The sequence below is a fragment of the Convolutriloba macropyga genome, chromosome 3 (assembly GCF_964194025.1).
Source record: "Convolutriloba macropyga chromosome 3, txConMacr16.3, whole genome shotgun sequence".
In the NCBI taxonomy this organism is placed as follows: Eukaryota; Metazoa; Xenacoelomorpha; order Acoela; family Convolutidae; genus Convolutriloba; species Convolutriloba macropyga.
Genome location: NC_134470.1, coordinates 16,673,378 through 16,689,337, shown reverse-complemented (window position 1 = coordinate 16,689,337; position 15,960 = coordinate 16,673,378). Strand labels below are relative to the sequence as shown.

The 15,960-nt window shown below is 34.3% G+C and overlaps 1 protein-coding gene across 1 annotated transcript in view; it reads left to right on the top strand.

The window, feature by feature from the left end:
• LOC142336005 (uncharacterized) overlaps positions 1–15,960 on the top strand; it is a 105,620-nt gene that overhangs the window by 72,992 nt on the left and 16,668 nt on the right. The window contains exons 7-9 of the mRNA XM_075384452.1: positions 12,339–12,372; positions 12,447–12,512; positions 12,751–12,817. Of these exons, the coding sequence (XP_075240567.1) occupies positions 12,339–12,372; positions 12,447–12,512; positions 12,751–12,817 (167 nt within the window). The remainder of the gene's footprint in view (positions 1–12,338; positions 12,373–12,446; positions 12,513–12,750; positions 12,818–15,960) is intronic.

Genomic DNA, 15,960 nt, shown 5'->3' with positions numbered 1-15,960 from the left:
TCTTAAGTGTGCGCCCCTGTTTGCCATTATCTAAAGGCAACATTGAAATTTACATGCGGAAAAGTTATGGGATTGTGCTAATGGCGGAACTAACAAATTTATGAGCCGGTCTTCAAATATTACCAGACCACCAGTTAGATATCAGATTTACTCTAGCAAAACTGGGTTTAACTAAACGCCGTTGTGAACATTGGGCTGAGGAAAAGACGGCAAAGCGCCGCGTGAGATTTCCCCTCCGACTGAGGCGGACGAGGGTTCAGCTTTGAAGTGAATCGAGTTATGTTTTGAAAACAACTAACAATTCAATCCCTAATCTGGGCACGTGAGATTGTTGCTCGTCAAAATACATGGAGCCATGTTGCTCTAAATAACCAGTGGTAACTTTGTTGCAATGTCCACGTTTGGACCTTATGGCTTGCGATTAGGAGAAGGGATTTGAAACCGATTGGGGGTTTGACCGATTGTGCCCGGAATGATAATACGATAAACAGTAATCTAAGACTCACGATCCAATCCTTAATGCTTAAAATAACAATCCGTTTTGACAGCTCATAAAGATATGCCATTGGGTGCATTGTTTCACCAAATAGATGTCTTATCATTTCTTCTGCGTATTATTTTAATTTCCACAAATATACTTTCAAATTTCTCGTATAAACAAACATTCAGATTTTTCAAAGGTTTTTTTGTTTGGCTGCGTAACATGTCTAAACAGAATAAATTGATAAAGGATACTTGTTGCCGTTTATTAGCTCATATTTTATCTGAACGTGGAAGGAAAAGAAAATCCGATCAAATATTGATCGTGACATTCGCTCGGAGAAGTTTTTAAAACAAAACTTATGAAGCTCTTGTTTTGCCTCACATTTATGGTTTTGAAACCTTTTTTTAGCAGTTTGATTCGGCCGAGCAAAATGCACCCATGAAATAGGACAAGTTTGTTGTTCTGCTGTTAACACTTAGCTGCTAGCGTGCTTGTCATATTAGTGAGTGTTTGTCAAATGCTGGAATCAATCACCCGTCACTTTTTCCTCCTTTGCCCAAACCTGGCCAGCACCCCTGATCTAATTTGCACTGATCCCGCAAAATCCCGGCTAAATACATATGTCACGCGTTGATAATTGGTCTGCGTCGCCGGGCAGGGGCTGCTAGGTTCTGAACTAGACTAGAAGTAATGTAATAATAAAGAGAAGAGAAACGAGAAATAAAGTGATTTACATGGTATCATGCTGCCTTCGTGCACTAGTAACCAATAAAAGGGGAATTAATGTTGTAATAAATCCTAGACAACTCAAAATTGCCCAAATTAAAGAATTCTGGCTGCTTGGAGAATTATCAATGTCTTTCAAGTGACTGCTCTCTACACGTATGGGTTAGAAATAAAGAATTGGGGGCTCATGCTCAGCCCAGCTCATGTTTTTGTGTTGTTGTTGTATCATAATTATCACTTGTAAACTTCATTTTGGTTGAGTAATTTTTAGAAACCGGTAATTCTATAATCCAACAATGGAATAACACGAAAAAGTAACAAATATCCGAAGCTTTTCAAGTCTTCTTGAATTTGATTACACATTCTTGACAATGCACGCCTCCTCATTTGATCGATATGTTGTACCCTACTTAAGCTTAGTTTTTCGCAGATTGAAAACCGTGACAACAATGGAAATTCTTGTAGTAAAAAAGTTCACAGTCCGGTTTAGTTCAAAAATTCAACAAAAGTCGAAAGTGTTGATTTTGTGGATGCAAAGCTATTTTTGAGTCAATGAGTAGTTGGAAAGTGTCGTGTTTTTTTTTCAATTTCGAAGCTAGTCGAGAGTTTGGATAATATGATGTAATAATTATTGTTCCGACCCACTTTAGTAGGAACTATATACTCAATGGTTTTTTCAGACAATTTTGGCCGATCGATTTAATCATCGTAGAGTGTTGTGAGTGGTATGAATAAAACGACCGTCCAGTGTAGAATGTGGAATTAAAAAGTTTTTTTTTTAATTTTCCCCCTTTTTATAGGGAGTTAGCGAGGTTTAAAATTTGGTATTTTCGGTATTTTTGACCTAGTCTTCGTCAATTTTGCAAAATTTGTTCAAATTGTTTACTGTAGTGTTATTCATTTTATCTCTAAGGATAGAGGAGGATTGCTGAATGGTTCGATCGGAGTTTTTTGGGACCAAATTTGCTTTTTTTTAGCGCACTTGCTTTAAATTTGGTGGAAGTAGATGCCTTAAAACTGTGGGCATATTCTTTTTAGGCTGACAAATGAGCTAGTTGTACTCCAACTGGCTTTGAGAGTCTACTGGAATTATAATTTTGCCCGTTTTTTTGCAAATTTCAACTCGATAATTATACAAAATGCATTTTTATTTCTGACAAACTGAAAAATTTTGTTAAAAAATTGACTTATTTCGCTATCGTTTGAACAAACAAATTTTTTGGTAAACGCGCAGCAATATCTAGGCTGATCTTGATCTCTCCATGCAACCTTACGATAGAACAGTTTTTAGATTTTAATGGGGCGCGACATTTTTTTTCAAATTATTTCCGTTATGTAAATGTTTTTTCTTTGAATTACTGACTAGAATTTAAATCAGGGCTCAATTAATGACAGATAATATTTTCAATAAACGAAGCCCAACGAGATTATAGTACGATTTCAGAGTGTAGCTCATTGTTTTTATGGCTCTGACCAATTGTTTTCGTAAAAATTTTATAGAGTTCTTGAGTTTTGCTTTCATTTGTTTTATTTTTGTAGCCGAATGACTTATTTTACGCAATCAAAGATCGAGTTATCTTTTTGGAGGTATAATTGAACCTAGACGATTCTTTCAATTGTTATATAATGTCTCTTATGACTTTGAATTTATCTGTTTTAGGAAAATATCGGTTAGTTTTTGAACTTTGCCACTACTTTATTTCTCTCAACTTTGGGCGAAGTCTCAGTAAAAGCAGGCAGGAACCGATTTCCTGTGGGTTATAAATTAATGTCTGTAACGGTTTTATGTTCAGCTAATGGCCTCTTTGTCTTGATACTACGCGTTTTCAATTTATTTTTTATTTTTGAGGATAATTGCTTTTTTTGTGTCCACTTTGTTTCCTTGTCGAATTATCTTATTATTGGCAAGTCTAGTTGAAGGAAAGCATAGTAGGGATAATGCAGAGCGTTGGAAAATTGTTTTTGTCATATGATTTATGCTATTTGGGCTGAGACAAAGTTATCTCGCAAAAATTTAGGGTGTTTTTATTCGTTTTTGCGTTTGTTTCTTTTTCCTTTTGTTGTTGTACGTCGTATACCTGATAACGATAGGTGTGATTTGCTTTTCTAGGACGTATAATTTAACCTGGTTAAAGATTTTAGGTTATAGCTGTTTGTTTTAATGACTTTAAAAATTGAGTTAAAAAATTTTATCAACTGTATCCTTTGCTTTTTCGTAACCAGGTAACTCAATCTCAATAATTAGAAATCTCTGTTTTTTGTTGATTCAAACATTTTTTCGCTTTTTGTTATACGTTGTGACTGGTTGCTTCGACCATTAATTTCATAAAAATGTTTTCGCGATTTCTATACTGTTCAATTTTTGTGTTTCTTTTTGTTGCCATGTCTGCATAGTCCTTTTATAAGGAAGAGTGTTTGATGTCAAGATGAGGAGAAATTGACGATTTAAAGTTCTTGCAGGTAACGTCTTATAATTACAGTACCTTGAACATTGTGATCTCGTAAACTTGTTTTTTAGTTTTGGCTTCTTTATTAATGGGCACAATTGATTTTCTGAGTATTGCAACTTAATCGATCGCTGTTTGTTGAAATCTTTAGTCTGTTATGACTTTTGAAAATATTTGTTTTCAGTAACATATTTGGGTTTTTGAGCTTTTTTAAGGTTTATTGGTCGATTTTTTTATATTTGTACATTTTATATGGTTTTTTTTTCTTTTTAATTTTTAACAATAATCGTAAGTCCCATTGGCTTTGAAATTTTGCGCAATTAGACATTGAATAATGACATGTCTCAATTGCTTCATATGGAGATATAAATGAACATTTTAGGGACTTTAGTTGATATCTAATGACATTAATTACGTGAAATTAGTTGGTTTTCAAAAATAGAAACGTATTTTTGAACTTCGCACCTCTTTGCTCTTTTTTGTCGACCTGCTAACCGGTCGCATTGAGGGCAGATCCCATGTCTTTTCTAATGAAGTATAGATTAAATTGTTTCGTTTAGGTTTTATCTGATGCGAGTTTGGTTTTGTTATGATTTTTTATGACATCGTTTTGGTTGTGAATAATGCTTGTTTTTTGATGTTTATTATTGTCCTTTCTGGTAGTCCTATTATCAACAACGTTCATCGCCCCTCTAGTGTGGCATTATTTTATTCCATTGGTTGTTATTGAACGATATGTATGTTTTAGAAAGGTTTCTATCTCTTCATCATTTGGTAGCCAATTAAGTCAAGAATGTGGATGAGCGAGGTTGGAACTTTATGTGCGTACGCACATTACCGAGCCGCCTTGTTTTTGTCTATTGTATCATTGTATTCACTAAATTGACCAATAATTGGAAATATCTGTAACTTGTATTTAAAACTTTCAATTGTGGAAATTTCTTTAATTTTCGTGGATTCTCTAATTGTGACAGTTAAATTGGTTGCCAGGTTTATTTAATTGGATTTTATTCAAAATGTACAATTATCGAAATATTCCGTTCTGAGTTTAAGTTTTTGCATAACAGGCAGAAAAATTAGCTTTATTAATCGAAATCCTCAAAAAAACTTCAATGATAGTCGACGTATGCATGTATCCCTTGGTTGTGTATTTCCGGGAGACCGGTAATAATGAGAACGGCCAAATGATTTCATGAGACATATACTGTCATTTGATTTGCAATATAATTATTTTTCATTTTAAAAGAAAAACATTTTCAGGTAAGAAACGAACATCAACAGGGTTATAGCTCCTCATTGCATATAACTAAAAGAGAATAGACCTCGATTATATAGTAAAACACCTATCCTAATAAAGCAACACAGAAACTTGGGCAATGTTTTTGAGCATTTTATCCGTTGAAACAGTCAAAGAATTAACGGAGAAACTGCATTTTGCTTGGTTTTCATTTGAATTTGCTATCGAACGAAGTTTTAAGAAATTATTTGGTACTGTATTTCTTTTGATACAAAATTTGTTTCACCGTTTTGATTTGGAAGATTTTGCGCTCGCTTGATTTCGATTTTGCCATGCTTGACTTTTGAGGTTTGCGTTGCCTAAATTGTGGTTATTCCGTATTTAAGCCGCTAGTTTAATTTGCGGCAGTTTACTAGAGTGTTGTTGGTAAAGATCCCAATTAAGTTTAACTGTAAAGAAAAGAAAAACGAAAAATAATCTGCTTTCATAAAGCCAGTGCATCATCATAAACATTTCGATGTTAGAAAATGAGGTCTACTATTTAAAAAAAACAAGTTAGAGATGGTTATTAGATTTGAAAACCTGTAAGGAGGCAGGAAAAAGTCTTTGAAGTCACTGCACTGTGTGAAAAAACACGTTTTAATTGGAGTGCACTGGTTGGACAGAACAATAGTGGTGAACTAACCATGGTTTCAGTTTAATACGATACCAGTTATTAATAGCCGCCCTCATCTTCTCAGCCGGCTATTATAGCGCTCCTATTTTTTTACAATTAAAAGAATTTGAATTGTATTGGGGCGCTGTGTTTTTTTTTAAGATGTGTTCACACATTTTTCAATGACTTTGATCTTTCAAAACGGGATAAACAGGTAAAGCCCAGCGGGCATTAAGTTTCATTAGAGGCCCAAAATGAGCTTCAGTAGTCCTTCAAGTGCTTAGAGTGGTGCAGCTGCTGGGATGGCCTTAATTAAAGGTTAAAAGATCATTTTGAGGATTTTTTGGGCTCAAAATGTTGCAATTTTTTCATGTTTTTTTAATGATTTTTTTATTGCAACTCACTTTTTGGCAGAAAAATTCAAAAATATACTACTTTTGCGGTCAAAATATTGAAGGGAGCTTTCTTTACTAAACTAATGCTTCCTTTTGCTTTTGTATTTTATGAATAGCCAGACTCAAAGCAATAGTGGGGGCTGTTATTGGTCTCATATTGGTTTTGTTATTAGCCGCGTCCTCAATTCCAGGCGGCTATTATAGCGCTCCTAATTTGTCTTACACTTCAAAGAATTTGAGTTGTATTGGGGCGATGTGTTTTCTTTTTTTAAGATGTGTTCACACATTTTTCAATGACTTTGCTCTTTCAAAACGGGATAAACAGGTAAAGCCCAGCGGGCATTAAGTTTCATTAGAGGCCCAAAGTGGACGTTAGTAGTCCTTCAAGTGCTTAGAGTGGTGCAGCTGCTGGGATGGCCTTAATTAAAGGTTAAAAGGTCATTTTGAGGATTTTTTGGGCTCAAAATGTTGCAATTTTTCATGTTTTTGTGATTTTTTTGCAGTTTTTTTGATTGTCTTACTTTGAAGTTTTTGAAAAATGATGAAGGCTTTTTGTAAGACCAAATAAATTGTTATGACCGTTTTATGAGCTATATGTTTTGGTACTACAATTAGAAACATGCAAAATGATACTAATTTTTGCAATTTTTTTTAAGTTTTTTGAAAATTTTTGTCATTTTGAGTTTTTCCAGCTTTAAGGGCCAGGAAATATCCTTTGGGGTTTGAAAATAGAGCACTGCATGGTTTTTAGTAATAATGGATTGGTTTTCAACATTGTAATGACTCGAAATTTGGCGTTTTTTATATAAAATTTGCAATTTTTTCAAGGTTTCCTAAAGTTTTTGTCAATTTTTGACATTTTTCCACTCTCAAGTGCCAGAAAACCTATTGCGCGGTCTGATAAAAAGTTACTGCGTGGTTTATTTCAGCAAATTTGTTATCAGCAATTTAGTTTTTCGAATTTCAGAAATTCTCTGATTAAATTTGCAATTTTTTCAAGTTTTTTCAACACATTCGTCTAATACTCAGTTTTTCTCGCCTCAGTAGCCAGCTAACCTCATCCAGGGTTTGATAATATGTTATTAGATAGCTGTTAGGGGGCAATTGAACGTTTTTCAATAGCTGCTAGGGGGCAATTGAACGTTTTTCAACACTTTAATAGAACGAATTTCTATCTTTTGAAAATTGAGTTTTTTTCTAAAATTATTGCCTATCGATCTTTGAGCCAATGAATTTTTTAATGCTTGGAATTGGGTTAATGGAAAGCCTCTAGTGACACAGAAACGGTTCTGAAGATATTAATATCACAATTTTTAGCAATATTTTTTTAAATTTTGCAATTGCTTTCTTTTATTTTCGGTCATTTTTGAGTCAATCGATCTTCAAGGGCCAATGATTTTTTTCAGGTCATGCAGATATAATACTGGATCGAATTCAAAAAAAAATGGTCTTGAACATATTTTTGAAACATGTATTTTTAAAGGGATGAAATTTTGTCTAAGGGAAGAAAGCTTCGAGTTTTAGTATTGAGTATATTTTTGTTCAGTTTGTTTGATTGTTGTAGTTTCTCAATTTTTTGATGTTTTGGCTGGCTTTGTTCAATTGATCTGCTGGTCAGGTAGAGTTCGTTTAAGTTTTCATTCAATTCTTTGAATTGTTTTTCAGGACTTGTCCTGCTATGTTTTTTTTACTTCGTTGAACTTTCGCTTTACCCCTTTTGCCGCTTTTTGGACATTTTGCGTGAACTCTTTTTGACCTCTCTAGGCTAGTTTCACTCTTCTGTCATGCTGCTCAAAGTCATTTTAAACAGCAGCTGCTCAGCAAAGCATTTCAAAATGAAGTGAGTCAGTATAAAAAATCAAAGTCAGAGATAGAAACGGGATAAACCCATAAAGCCCATTTTTAGATGCCCGGTACTTGAACTTTGTTCTCATAGGTTGTGAGTTACTATCTACAATGCTTATTGGTAGTGATACTAGACCCTGTAGCCTCTCACTGAGAGACAGGAGTTTGTTCACTTACAAAATGACATAAAATAAATTGCACTTAAAATTGTTTTTATACAAAAATCAATTGTTGATATTTTCTTTTCTTTCAATCCCAATAGAGTTATGGGACTCAACGGCGGCTATTTTCCGGCATTCTGCTGGGTATGTTTTGAAAGTATTTTTAAACTAAAGAATCACGAGAAATTACCAAAAGGCAGTTGAAAAGTAGTTTGATGAGTTAGCATTTATTTTTCCAATTTTTCATGATTAAAATTAGACTTCTAATCAAGAAAAGAACTGTATTTTTGCAATTCTTTCAGAATTGCTTTATCAATAAACAATAATTGTCATTGATACTTTTTCCTGATATTCTGATTTGTAAACGTGGCTTTATGTAAAATTTCCGCTCGACTGTTTTTAGAACATTCTTGGATTTGAGTTCTGGAGTATTTTCACGCTTGACTTCTCGATTTTTGTGTGATCTGAATTGCTCTTATCCAGAACTTTAGTCTGTTGCTATTTCATTATAGTATATTACAAGGCCACGATAGCCGAGTGGTTAATGTTTCAGTCTGGCATGCTGGAGGGCGGGGACCTCTCCCTAGGAGGATTTTTTGCACCCATATAAATTTGTCTGGGCTGCGACCCCTCGGTCGTTCGAGAGCCATTTGTCCGCCGTTTGTAGGTTTGTTTTTCTTTCTTTCCAGCGATCCAGAGGAGCTCAATCTTGTTTTTTCTATCAACTATGAAACGTGATTTCAAATCTTAAGAATTAGAGAAATAAAGTTCTTCAAAGGGTCTCCAATATTTTTTGTTTAAAGTTCTGCTGTTTTTATATCAGCTACCAAACTATCGAATTCAGGTTTCCAGTAAGAGAAAAGATTTAAGCAGTTTTTAGTTTAAACTAAAGAATCACGAGAAATATCCCAAAGGCAGTTGAAAAGTGGTTTGATGAGTTAGCATTTATTTCTCCAATTTTTCATGATTAAAATTAGACTTCTAATCAAGAAAAGAACTGTATTTTTGCAATTGTTTCAGAATTGCTTTATCAATAAACAATAATTGTCATTGATACTTTTTCCTGATATTCTGATTTGTAAACGTGGCTTTATGTAAAATTTCCGCTCGACTGTTTTTAGAACATTCTTGGATTTGAGTTCTGGAGTATTTTCACGCTTGACTTCTCGATTTTTGTGTGATCTGAATTGCTCTTATCCAGAATTTTAGTCTGTTGCTATTTCATTATAGTATATTACAAGGCCACGATAGCCGAGTGGTTAATGTTTCAGTCTGGCATGCTGGAGGGCGCGGACCTCTCCCTAGGCGGATTTTTTGCACCCATATAAATTTGTCTGGGCTGCGAACCCTCGGTCGTTCGAGAGCCATTTGTCCGCCGTTTGTAGGTTTGTTTTTCTTTCTTTCCAGCGATCCAGAGGAGCTCAATCTTGTTTTTTCTATCAACTATGAAACGTGATTTCAAATCTTAAGAATTAGAGAAATAAAGTTCTTCAAAGGGTCTCCAATATTTTTTGTTTAAAGTTCTGCTGTTTTTATATCAGCTACCAAACTATCGAATTCAGGTTTCCAGTAAGAGAAAAGATTTAAGCAGTTTTTAGTTTTTTATCATGTTATTCAATTGTTTTTTGATTTCAAGTATACCATATTCATCTGCGTACAGTTATAACTAAAGCATACTTTAGACTAACCGATGATTCTTATCGTTATGGTAGGAACGTAAGAGCTCTGAAGATTGAAATTAATAGCTTTTCTAGATTTATGGCTTTTTTCAAAAATCCGATACTCTGTATGATTAGGTACGAAATAGGCTGCCTTATGAATTTCGTTTTTTGTAGTTAAATTTTGAATCCAGTGAGCTTCAAATATCAGTAGCACCGAAATTATTGCTGTTTATTTTGTAAACTATTTCAAATTTATTGTCGTCTGCAGTTCATTTTTTACCTGTAAGCTGAGCGGAGCTATATTGCAGTGCTCTTGCTTTTTACGACTCGAAGAGTATTGAGATTTTACAGGTTTTTTTTAGCAGAAAGCAAGTTGGTTTATGACTTGAATTTTGACTTCTTTCTGTTCGAGCATTTACCTTTTTTTTATTTTTGACTTCTGTTTTCGAACATTGGACTTTAGCTTCGTTTGTAATGTATAGTATTTAGGAACTGCTGGTAATGTTCAAGGTGAAGAGGTCATTTTGAGGTTTTTTGTTCCTATATAAGTCACCCCTAATTATCTAAACTACACCGCACAACCCCCACCACCTATCTACCCCCCGCCCCAACTTACCCCCACCTACCCCTACCCCCAAACTATCCCTTCAAATCACCTAATTACCCCCCCCACCTATCGCCCCCAACTCCCAAATACCCCAGCACTACCCACCTCCCCAACCTATCTACCCACCCACCCCACCTAGCTCCCCCCGCACCTAAAAAATTGTCGGCATTTTTAAAACACTTTAATGTGATTTGTTGGGCTACTTTTGTTTTTTTTTCTCTTGTCTATTTTGATGTTCTGATTTCGGTGAGGTTAGGTTAGAGATTATAATTCACGGCGATTCGATTCGTTTCCTGTATTCTACCGGCTATGTTTTTGTTTTGTCGTCTGACGCTCTTTTTCGTTTTACGTTTGTTCAGACAGCAAAGCTGAAAAATTCTGAATGACTTGTTCCTTTGTTCCTATCACTAACGCCTTTTGTTTGCTCGCGTGACGTCATTTCTCACTCTTTAGCGAAAGTTTTTGCGTGATTAGATTTTGATCATAAGTCACTTACTCAATAAAATGACTTTTGCACTTTAAATAAATTTAAATTTATTTTGAATTAGTTTAAAGTCAATTGAACTCATATGTGTAATGAAGGTCCCTAATGAAGCGGATTCTGCGCAATGAATTTTAACAAGCTTTATTAGTTTATCGCTGAATTTTTTTACATAGCTTTTCGAGCGGCGTCGATAATTTTTTCAACTTATATCTGTATGTTTCTATCAATATTATTCCGCACGCAAGTCTATTCTTCAGCAGGTATTCCGGCGATTTGACTGCTATGTTCAAATATTCAATATTGGTGAACTCTATAATAGGAATTGAAGTCGCTTTGAAAAAAGCGCTTGGTTTGCAGTTGAGTTTAGAATCGAGAAAGAAAATGTTTTTTAAAAACATAACTTTGTGTCCCCAATAAGTGATTTATGTTTTGGGAGTTTAAGTATCCCATTGATTTCCAATTCTGAACTGCTTCAGTCAATGCTGATTGTGTTAACACTTCAAGTACATAATTTTTGGGTTAGCATTGTAGAGAGTCTCTTTTCTAGTTTGTTTTGTTTTTGTTTTCAGGTATCAATTTTTTTTCGGCAAACGGTGTACCGCTTAGTTATACGGTCTTCTAGATAGTTTTTAAATGTAAGCTTAAGAATTATTGAAAGCCAAGAAGTTTAAACTGTTCCTTGATTTCTATTCTAGACAAAATTTTTACCCTCTGTTTATTTCAGTTGAATCTGAATCGTAATTAACTGGTAAACATAACTTCCACGAGCCCCCTGGAAGTTACTAGTGTTAGTAGTTCTGAGAAAGCAACAAGAGTTGAAGGTTGTGTATTGTTGTCTTTGTTTCATGAAAAGGTGTTTTTTCAAGTATCACATAATTGATCAATTTTGTGCGGTCTAAGACAAAAACTAGAATACTGATTTGTATGGTTATTTTAATTATTCAGAAAGTTAAAAAAGGGGTTGCTTCGGAAAAGTTTTCCCTATTTCAAGGTCACCTTAATTACTGACATGCTTTTAGAGTTTAGGTGTAGAACAATCCTAATGAGCTAGGAGCATATGACTTTCTAAGTGGAATACATTCCAGGAGAAAGTCATACATGAATTTTTGTATTTAGTTGAAGGTTTTTGTCCTTCGTTTTCTTGTTCTCTATTTATTTTAAATTTATTTTCAGTTTTTCTGATGTCAAAAGTTTATGTAATGGCCTCGCATCCAACAGCTCCACTTATTTCGAGTTTTCTCTCAAAATTTTTGTTTTTGGTTTTCAGAGTTTTACATCCAATTTCATAATTTTTCAAATAAAAATTGAAACTATCTTCTCAATTAAGCCACAAATTGCTGTTGCTCTTTTTCTCTACGATAGGTCAACAAAAAGTGAAAAATTGGTTGAAGAAAGAAGCCGGGCCTCACTTCTATATTTTCTCATTTTTAATAATTGTTTCTGACTGGTTAAACTTTTGGTCAGATCAGCTTTATGCGCGTAACTTTTTAAGCTCAGATTTCGCTTAGATTGCTTTAGTTAATTTTGAAATACTTCTATCTTAACTTACTAGTGTCAATCAGTATTTAAATTGTCACACGACATATTTTGCCTTTTTTAAGTACGTTTTGTACAAAGTGATCTATTTGTGTTTCAGTTGAAAAACAAAGATCTCGACTACGCTGATGTTGGTACGTTAATTTATGAATGAAAATTACAGATTTACTAAGGATTATGATGTTCAATTTGTATTGCGATATTTTAGCCGAATTCACACTGGGCTATTGTGGAAAACTAATAGTTGAACTCTCGCTTGTGGTGTCACAAACAGGTAACAATTGTACTTTTTACTTTTTGTGGGTCTTTTAAAGTACTCAAACTTGTGATTTAATCTACCTGCCAGATAAACTATCATAAAGTGGTAGAAATATGAGCATGATTTTTTGTATGAACCTAAAGGGTCCGGCTCGACAGCCTTGCGACTGCCTTCTCTGAATTGAAAACACAAGGAGAGGACAATTCTAACTGCAGAAATCTTGCTGTTTTTTTTAAAATATTAGTATATTTAGGGTTCTGCTGTGCATATCTCATCTTCATACAGGAGAATCTGACTGACTTCGTGCCTTCAATTCAACAGTGAGTTAGTATGACTTGCGTAAGGTGCTACAGATCTCAATTCGTCTGAATTGTTTCCGTCAAAAGGGATGATGGCACATTCTTGTACTCGCAAGTGTGCTCTAATTTTTCAGGGGCAAAATTTAATTGATTTCCTAATAGTTAGAGGCCTCTTTAAACAATTTTGGTCAATCGGAGAGTTCTCATCAGTTCAAATCATGAAGAAATCAGTAGTACTCTCTTCATGAGCGCAAATGTGTCTTGTTTAGTTGCCTTCAGACCTTGCCGCTCATTGGGTGAGAAGGCACTGTAATAAAATTTCTAATTATTTTTCTCGGCTCAGCGTTGACGACGTTGATGGCTAAAATTGGTAGACATTCATCTAAGTAGGAACATTTAATCTTCAGATTAACTATTTCTTTTTTCGCAAAACAAAGCATGTACAACTTTGGCTGATCTAGATACAGTGAAAACTACAATAAAAATATTGCAAAATGAAAAGCGAAACTTGTTCTAATAACCCGCTGAGTTATTACAGTCATTGCCCAGCCCCATATGAGGTATTTTAGCAAGCGCATGTCACTCATTGCAAAATAGTCAATTTTTTGGGCATGTAATAGAGAAAAAAATACAATTTTTTGAGAAAATACACGGAGAAATTAATAGTTTAACGCTAATCTTCCTTTTGAGACTTTTGGATCTTGTTCCTATTTAAAGTTAGCTTCATTATTTTGTTGCTAATTTGTCGAATCGAGTTTTACAGTCTTATTAGTTATGCTACTTTTCATTTAAATGAATATTGAAATATTTCTATTGAGATGTTTGTGTTTAGTCTGCTTATCCAGTTTATAATCTTGGGATTTGGTAATCTTAGCAATTAATATTACGCAAATTTGATTGCAATTATTTTGGTCCACTAGTTTTTTTAAGTTTTTCATTTGAAATACGTTCCTCATTTTCTTTTCATCTAAGACACTCATTCAGAATGGCCTTATTTGTGCGCTCTGATACGTTTCCCTCAGCCGGAGATTGTCAAAATCAAACACGTAAATTACAATTTTTGCTCTAGCAAAAAACATTCCCGAGATGGTTAGGTTTAATTTTGAGCCCAATATTTATCTTATTAATAGCCGCACAGCGATAGCTCGGGCTATTATTGGCCGCCTCTTGGTTTTTTACAATTCAAAGAATTTGAATTGTATTGGGGCGCTGTCTTTTTTTAAGATCTGTTCACACATTTTCATGATTTTTGATGTCAAATTGGAGTAGTGATTTTGGTCACGCCGAAACAGGAAATGGAGCGAAAAAGCGAGTGGTTTTGCGGCGTGAATGCTTTTTTGCTCTAATTGTAAAGTAGAGTGAGAAAACGGTTTTAGAACAAAAATTCGCTTGATCGCAATTCGGTTTTTGTTCACATGCGGCAATTTCACATGGTTTTCCCAATCCATTAATAGCTCATTCTAGGCCTAGTTTTTTGTCTGAAACAAATTTTTATTTCTCGCTAGTGTTGTTTTGTTCACATGCGGCATTTTGACACCGATTTTTTGTTTTTTTTTAAATTTTTTTATCTGATTTTTTTTAGAAATGGTTTTCCCAATTCACTCATAGTCCGTTATAAGTCGATTATTGTTTAGTCAATGAAAATTCTTTGAATTGGACGTCAGGACTTGTCCTGCTATGTTTTTTCATTTCGTCGTCATGATTTTTGTTACGACCATATGACGTCACAGCCACTTTTTGTTCATTTGTTCATCCAATTTCAACTGAATTGCATGCGTGACGTCATTTTTCGCTCTTAGTGGAGCGAGTTTTTTTGTTCATTCGTGTGATTAATTTTTTGGTCACACTTGACTTACCTCACTCTCAAAAATGACTTCCTCACTTTGAAATTGACTTTTATTTACTTTAATTCAAAGAGATAAGATCAAATGGGTGTGTGTCACTCTAAATGAAGGTTATTTGAGATCAGCTAACAGAAGCAGCACTAACTTATACAGATTTTTAATCAAAATATAACAAATCAGCCTTCAATGAAGAGACGAATTTTTTTGGTCCGTCTTTTTTACTGTTTTTTTTAGACTGCCAATCTACAAATCTATTGCGGCTGTTTTCTGGCAATCTTCCAGCTATGTTTTCTGCCATTGCATTTCTCTCATACTGCTTTCACTGTTTTGGTTTGTTTTGTGTGAACACATGAATTTCAATATTTAACGCTTTTTGATTTAAAGTCGCACACTTTTGCGACCTCGTATAACGAGCGAAAGAACTCTATGCTCTGGTATGACTTTTTTTACTCTGTCAATTTTGACCCGCCCCCAAAGTTTTTATCGGGAAGACACGAGTGGTTTCATTAGAATGCTGTTGTCGAATAGATTTTTGCATTTAGATTTCAGTTAGTTTTCTAAAAAAGTTGATTAAATTTTGGTCTCAACTGAGTTGCCTCACTCTCAAAACACACTTAATCGCTCTTAAGTTGACTTTTTCTAAGGTAATTCAAAGAGATAAGGTCAAGTGAAAGCGTTTCACTCTAACTGAAGGGTATTTGAGGGCAGCTAAGAGAAGCAGGAATAAGTTAAACAGACTATTGATCTAAATAGAAAATCTCAGCTTTAACGAAAGAAGCATTAAAAGCCTCTCAAATAGCAGTAATAATAATAATAGCAGACATTAAGCAATGGTAATTCTTACTTCTGATTTATTGACAATTCAAATGTTGTATTAATCTTGTGACCACTTATTTTCGAAAAACTTGATTTTTTTTTGCTTTTTATCAAGCCAATCACTGCTTTTAGTTAAAATATGTGAATCGTTATCTAAGGATGTGCATTGCTGATGGCTTGAAGGTTACATAATCAGCTATTAGTTTTGATGAATTTCACAGTGCTTTGAAAAATCCTTGGTTCTGAAGTTTGGCTGCGTTTGTAGCTAGCTACTCTTTTGTTCTTTTTTTGTTCCGACCCCTCTTGAGGGGGAGGAACTATCCACTAAAATGGTTTTTTTGTTCAGACAATTTTCGCCGATCGATTTTAATCGTAGATAGTTGAGACTGTTATCATAAGAAAACTCGTCCAGCGTAGAATATGGAGTTAAAATGTTTTTTAATTTTCGTTTCGTACAGGGAGTTATCGAGGTTTGAACTTCTGAGAAAAGTAGTGAATTCCGTT